Raw genomic sequence first — 7,308 nt, forward strand, 5'->3', positions numbered from 1 at the left:
TCACACGCTTGAGGTATTCGGCCAATCACAACGCACTGGATAGCTGGCCAATCAGAGCACACCTCATTGGATAGCTGGCCAATCAGAGCACACCTCATTGGATAGCTGGCCAATCAGAGCACACCTCATTGGATAGCTGGCCAATCAGAGCACACCTCATTGGATAGCTGGCCAATCAGAGCACACCTCATTGGATAGCTGGCCAATCAGAGCACACCTCACTTTTCAGACCGATGAGCTTTGTAAAAATCGACGCGTTTCAGAAAGGCGTGGCATAGAAGAGAAACAATAATGTACAGTATGTGGGAAATAATGTGTTGTTTTTAACCTTAAACCGCATAAACACATTTCATTACACCAAATACACAAAATAATGTTCTTTTTAGCAACATCATATGACCCCTTTAAACCAGAAGGATTATCGCCATTGTACCTTTGATCATGACCTTAGATCACACAGATGATCGCAATCTTTTCTATTTGAATATATTTTAAAATGTAATTTATTCCTGTAATGGCAAAGCTGAATTTTCAGCATCATTACTCTAGTCTTCAGTGTCACATGATCCTTCAAAAATAATTTTACTATGCTGATTTGCTGCACAAGAAACAATTATTATTATCATCAATGCTGAAAACAGACGTGCTGCTCAATACTGTTGTGTAAACAATGATCCATTTTGTCTGTGGGAATGGAAAGTTCAAAAGAACAGCATTTATTTGAAATAGAAATCTTGCTGACCTCAAGCTTTTTAACAGTAGTGTATCTCTAATATAAATAAATATCTCCCTGAAGCCTGTTCGTTTGATAGGAATGTTCCAAGACAAGCAAGCAAGGTTGTTGATCCAGGAATGTGTCCTACTTGGCAAAATCACAATTACTGTAAGTTGCTTTGGATAGCTAAATAACAGTTTATGGATGATGATTGATGATACTTTCACGGATGGGATGTTTTTGACGTCCTCCTAATGTGCTCGCCACTCGACATTGTTCTCCATTCACACTTGATGGTCACAGCTGGTCATGTGACTCAACATCTCACGGGTGATTTGTTAATGAAGAGTGTCCTTCAAAACCCAACACACCGTCCTTTGGGGAATCTTTAGCAATCAGTGTCATTTTGATTGTAATGCCATGACAAGTTTGACTTTGCTACATGAATTTATTTGGTCCACTTTTTTATATCCTCCTTGTCCACCTGCGTGGTGTTTTCCAAACAGGCTCTGCTAGCACTGGTGTCAGATACAAACATATCATGATGAATAAGACTTGAAGACACAGATACCAGTGGCATTTTCCATGGCCATCAGCATGTACACTGAGGGAATTTATAGCATGTGATGAATCGCTGTGCCGTATGTGGCAGTATGCAATCACATCTCATCCCTAAACAAGGCCTCTTTGCTGAAGGTTAAGCGTCTATACAATGACTTGACTTGTGTCAGGAGATGTCAGGAGTATTTGAATTAAGTGTGCCCTTGATTCTCTTTTCTTTTTTTCTCCTCTACCCTCCTATTCTTTCAGTGCAACTCTTTTGTACGCTGCTATTTTTATGAAAAGGAGTAATGCATCTTGAATCTGACTACATCCCATCCATGCATGTATCCTATCCGGTTGGTTCTTCGGTTGCATTATCTGTCTCTGACGTTTCCCCCAGTGATTTGCAGTTCCATCATTATGTATGTCTATGTTTGTCCTCTAGTTGAGCTCTTGCGTGTCTGTTTTGCTATATTAAGCATAATGCACAATGACGGTTACCTGTTAATGCAGTTGTTTGCCTTTGCCTTTGTGCTCTGTATTTTACCATCCTTAGCTGACATGTCTGTCATGGAATAGTATTTCTACAGCATGACAGATGTGAATTTCTAGTGTTCTATTATATAATATATTTTTTCTTCAATCGGTTATTTTTTTTATTTATTTTTATTTTTTATATATACAGTCAGAAGTCTGAAGTCAGAAAGATTTGTATAATTTTTGTTTTTCTTTTAATTGGGTATTTTTATACAATTTTATTAAACTGATCAAAAGTGACTGTAAAGAAATGTAAAGTGTCACTATAGATTTGTTTTAAATAAATTCTGCTCTTTTGAACTAATTTAATTCATTAAAAATCCTGAAAAAAACATGTATCATGGTTTCCACAAAAATATAAAGCAGCAAATCAGCATATTAGTATGATTTCTGAAAATTCAGTTATTATATTCAGTTATTTATTATTATAATACATTATATTTAGTTTGCATAGGATTGCATAGGCTGTTTTGGTATGGTCACATCATGGCAAGTTATTCTGTCATCTCTAGATTTAGTGTAAAATGAGACCTGGTTTAACTTTTATATTTTGGTTACTTGCAAGGTCTTACAATCATTTGTAGTGGTTATTTTGTTTTTTTGTGTACTTGAAATTAGGTAATTTGTAGTTTTCCTGGCAGCATGAACTCTCTCCTGAGACACGTACCCTTTTCTTTCAACGTTGTTTGTTCTTTGCAACTAGTGAATTATTTATTCCCCTTACATGCGACCTGCCCTTGATTAATAGACTGAGATTAGTCTGACATGCACTCTGCCCCTTGTTTGCTGCCAGAATGTTTTACTCCTGCCAGAAAGAATGAATCTTTTTAAGCACTAAATGAGCATGTGTGAGGACCTTTAATGCTAATGGAGACCTTTGGATCAGCACTGCTGTCGGAGCACCTCCGATTAATTGCATGTCAGCTGGACTCTCACATGCGTGGATGGAACCAATCCATTTCCCCTTTGAATCCAATGGCTAGCATCTCAGATTTACACCTGCAGTCCCTGACCTGGCTGTGTGATGCATTAGAAAAGAGGATGAGGACTGGTTATTACTATCGGTCCTCTTTAGCTATCCGGAAACTAGGGTAGAATGGTGTTTAACAGCTACCCTTTTTGTTGTGGATTAGAACTTTAACCAGTGTAACAGTATAACCACACAACCATGTAAATATTTTATTTGCTTTAATTTCATTTCTTTACCATGCTGTTAAATAACTGACTGAAATCTATATATAAAGATCTCCAGGTGCAGCATTAAGCTCTCTTCCTCTAGATGTTTTGAGAAAACAAATGGAGGAGATGGAGCTGTCATTTTGGGTTTTGTCCATGCAGGGAACATCACCTAGAGGCGTAATTGGTCCTTTTTAACCAGCTCAGCATTTTCCAGCAGCCCATTAGATCCTTAACAATCTCATCTTGTTCAGCATTGATTGCAACATTGATCAGATTACAAATGCAGAAAGTCAAGCCTTTTAATTTTTTGTCTCTTTATCAATTCAATATTATAGAAATAATGAAAAGCTTAAATAAGATAAATAGGTTAGAATTAGGAGACCTAATAATAAGGAGGCTTAATAATAAGGCTTTACTCTGAGTTTGACCTGTGGCTGTTTCTGTGTGCAAACCAATTAGTCAAACCTAACCCAGAGTTCAGTGTTAATAATGTATGTCCATTGGCGCATATGTTGTGTACGAATGCAGTGTAGCATAAGAGACTTCTTTCAGAAACATTAAATAAATCTTATGGACCATGGTATTGTACCTTCTATTGGCAAAATCACATCAATATTTATTATAAAACAGCTTTTTCCCTGCATACTCCTGTGCTCAGTTTTTAAGGTAGTTTTTGCAGGTAGGTTCTAGTACTAAAATTAAACTAAAGTTTCACTATTTTAAAATGACCCAAAGTCAACTTTTTACACCATGGATTTCTGGCTAAATGAACTGGTAAAGTTTTGGTTTGATCTCAGAAGCTGATTGGCCCGTGGTTTGTGAACATTGGATGCATCAGAGCTGTGCGTCATGCCACAGTGTTGACAGACTCGAGTTGTTGCGTCAGTGGCTTCCAATGTAGACACGGTATATGAGCAGCAAGCTGTCAGTGTGGACAGAACAGAACTGGGAATTTGTCCTCTGCTCAAGTCCATCAAGACAACTCATAAAGCACATAACATACACGACAGAGACCTTGGATTTCCCAGTTGTGTCCCAAATGATGGAAGAGAAACTTGATATCTGTTCGTACAGTTCATGCTGAAACGGATCTAGTCAAATCCAATTTAACTGGATTTCAAGTCACATCCTCATGAGACTTGGATTGATTTAGTTAAAATCAGATTTCATGCATTTTTTGCTATTCAGGCTACAAAAATGGGTAGATGCCTAAAAATCGGCTTTAGGCGGACAGTGTTAACAAATAATCATCTCCACTTGGCAAACTCAAATGCATGAGATGAATGTACAGTATTAAAGCAAGATACTGCAGGTGAATAGGGTAAAACGTTTATCTAATAGATATCACCATACTTCCTCAGTCGATTCCCAGTTCATTTTTTGTCTTTTTTAAAATGTTGTTTAAATATGCAAATGAAGCATTATCTAATGAAATATGCACTAATTTGCATACATTTTACAGTAATTTTTACTTACAAGAGTGACAACTGCATTCTACAGCCGAATTAATTGATGAAAAACTACGATGAAAGGTAATGACAAACTACGAAATGCTTACAGAACCAAACTGAAACTAGTTGTTAATGATATATTTAAACGTGTGTCGGAGTTGGGTCTCTCTTCTGTGTCCACAGTGCAAGAAATCTCAGGGAATGAGGTCTTGTCAATCATCGCAAGTTCAAGAGAGTTCTGTTCTATGCACACATAAAAAACACTTTTTTGATATCTCTCTTTATCACTCCATAAATCAGAAAATAGAGGCAACAGGCAGAAAAAAATACATTTCACTGTGTTTTTAGGAATGAAATGTTGTATCGAATCAAGCAAATGATACATGAACAAACCCATTTGTACAAACCTTCAGAATGTAGATAGGAATAAAACTGTGTTTGATGTATGTAAGTGCTACTGAAATGGAGATTTCTGGCTTAGTGCTTAAAACAAACATTTAGAGAAAACAGCCTTTAAAGACATGTAATTGAAATCTACAGATGCAAGTTTTCTTTCCACAACTCTGAAAGAGCATGTTATGAAAACCAAATATACCAAAATCTCAAAAGTGCATGAAAAAGCAATGTTTTTGACTATAGTGTGTTGCCCTAAATACAACAAAATAGACTTGATCATCATATAATTGCAGTTTATGATGTTACATGATTTTATATAATTGAGTTCCTCTGTCTCTTTCAGCGTTCACCATGATGATCATCCTGGCTTTGATTCGTATTGGTAAGGGCCACAGTGAGGGCCACCCACCTGTGGCTCAGATCTCAGGTGTGCCCAACCTCTTCGGGGTCTGCGTCTACTCGTTCATGTGCCAGCACTCGCTGCCCTCGCTCGTGACGCCCATCTCCAACAAGCAGCGCATGAGCGCCCTGGTCATGGCCGACTACATCCTCATCCTGTGCTTCTACAGCCTGCTGTCCCTCACGGCCATATTCTGCTTCGATAGTTCTCTGCTGCGGGACATGTACACTTTAAATTTCACGGATAACTGCGACGTCCTGAGCATTCCAGTGTTGCGCTACTTCCTGGGCCTCTTTCCCGTTTTCACCATTAGCACCAACTTTCCCATAATAGCTGTCACGCTACGCAACAACTGGAAAACTCTCTTCCATCGGGACGGTGGCACGTACCCTTGGGTGGTGGACCGTATCGTCTTCCCGCTCATTACCCTAGTGCCGCCCATTATCGTGGCCTTCTGTACTCACGATCTGGAGTCGCTTGTGGGTATCACTGGGGCGTATGCTGGAACGGGCATTCAGTATATCATCCCGGCCTTCCTAGTATATTTTAGTCGTTGTCATCTAGAGCCCGTGTTGGGAAGGGATGCTGTAAATAAGCACCGGTCGCCTTTCCATCACACGTTCTGGGTTTGGTTTGTGATATTGTGGGCCACGTTCTGTCTAATGTTTGTGACTGCTAATATTGTCCTTACCGATGCTAAGAACTGAGTATAAAAGCAGATTTGTTTTGTCAAGCTGTGTTTTTGTTTTAATTTTTCAGGGGTGTTTGTTAGGTTATGTGTTAAAAGAATGGCATTAGCTGAAGTTTAATTCAGTCTATTTTAATTCAGTGTCTAAAAGGGACAAGAAGTAGTTTTGGCATTACTTCAGTAGGACTAATGTGAGACTTTTCTTTCACAAATCTACAATCCTATTGTGAATATTCTGTTAGGCAGGATACAACAAAAGCATTTAAAATCCTTATGTGTGACCTATGCTGGCAAAATGAGTCACAATGAGCAACTTTTCAAAAATGAGTTCACATTCTCTATTTAAAAAAAAATCTTCAAAATGATGATTTGTTGGAATCGGACAAAAAATGTCCGAGCTACACCCGTTTGAAGTCGATAGCAAAGTCAATGTTGAGAAAAATCTAGTTAAAGTTTTCTGAAGGTTCCAAAACAAAATCACCTAGCAACCATAGATTGAAAATCTCTGCTAATATCACCAAATTTGGCACAAACCAATCTATAGGAAAAATATATGTTCAGCTTTTGTCCATGATACCACAATGCACTGCGCGGGGTGTTTTGACCAATCACAGAAGACGTTGTTGCGACTAGAGGTGTGAATCTTCACTTGCCTCACGATTCGTTTCAATAAAATGATTCTCGATGCATCCTTTCCTCATTCTTTTATTCATCATAATTACTATATGAATCATATTATAGTTATTTTTATTTTATCTTTGTTATTAAAAATAAAAACAAAGATGCAAATAAATTTTAGAATCAATCAAGTAAGAAAAACAATCAAATGTATAAAGCACTGCATAGTATTTAGTGTATTCATTACAAATAAAGTAGTTCAATCAAGAGCAGGGAGTGATTCCCTCTTGAATTATTTGATTAACATTAATGAGACAGACGCGGCCTATATATTAAGCCCTTTTCGTGGCTTATCACTCTTAACTCTTTTAACATTCATCAAGTCCCACACTTTATATTCTCGTTCCTGCATGTTACTTTCAAAACGGAAACCAAAGTGCTTGCCTTTTGGTTAGTCAGACGCAAGTGCTTTGCTTCCGATAGACAAACGGAACTTTTTAAAACAAAGAAGGTAGACCTCTCAGAAAACGTACAAATAAAGATAATTTTAGAGGTTTAGTTACTATTTGGAGCATTGGGATCGTTAGACGAGGGCTTAATTAACTCATTTTTGTGAAAACCTCAAATTCGACCAAAAATCAAGCGTAGCGTTAGTTCTGGCAGGTCACGTTAGTCAAGCTCGCATCAGCTGACCTATGGGAATACGACACCTTATCTAAGCATTCATATATATAAGGTCCCTCAGTATTATCAGCAGTTTTCGCATTGCTCAATAGCTAAT

The 7,308-nt window shown here is 37.8% G+C and overlaps 1 protein-coding gene across 1 annotated transcript in view; it reads left to right on the top strand.

Annotated features, from left to right (window-relative positions):
* LOC107679422 (transmembrane protein 104-like) overlaps positions 1 to 5,954 on the top strand; it is a 43,626-nt gene extending 37,672 nt beyond the window's left edge. The window contains exon 9 of the mRNA XM_016474965.1: positions 5,165 to 5,954. Within this exon, the coding sequence (XP_016330451.1) occupies positions 5,165 to 5,928 (764 nt within the window). The 3' untranslated portion in view covers positions 5,929 to 5,954. The remainder of the gene's footprint in view (positions 1 to 5,164) is intronic.
* Positions 5,955 to 7,308: the final 1,354 nt, after the last annotated feature.

Source organism: Sinocyclocheilus anshuiensis, unplaced genomic scaffold (genome assembly GCF_001515605.1).
Source record: "Sinocyclocheilus anshuiensis isolate Anshui unplaced genomic scaffold, SAMN03320099.WGS_v1.1 scaffold8, whole genome shotgun sequence".
Classification (NCBI taxonomy): domain Eukaryota; kingdom Metazoa; phylum Chordata; class Actinopteri; order Cypriniformes; family Cyprinidae; genus Sinocyclocheilus; species Sinocyclocheilus anshuiensis.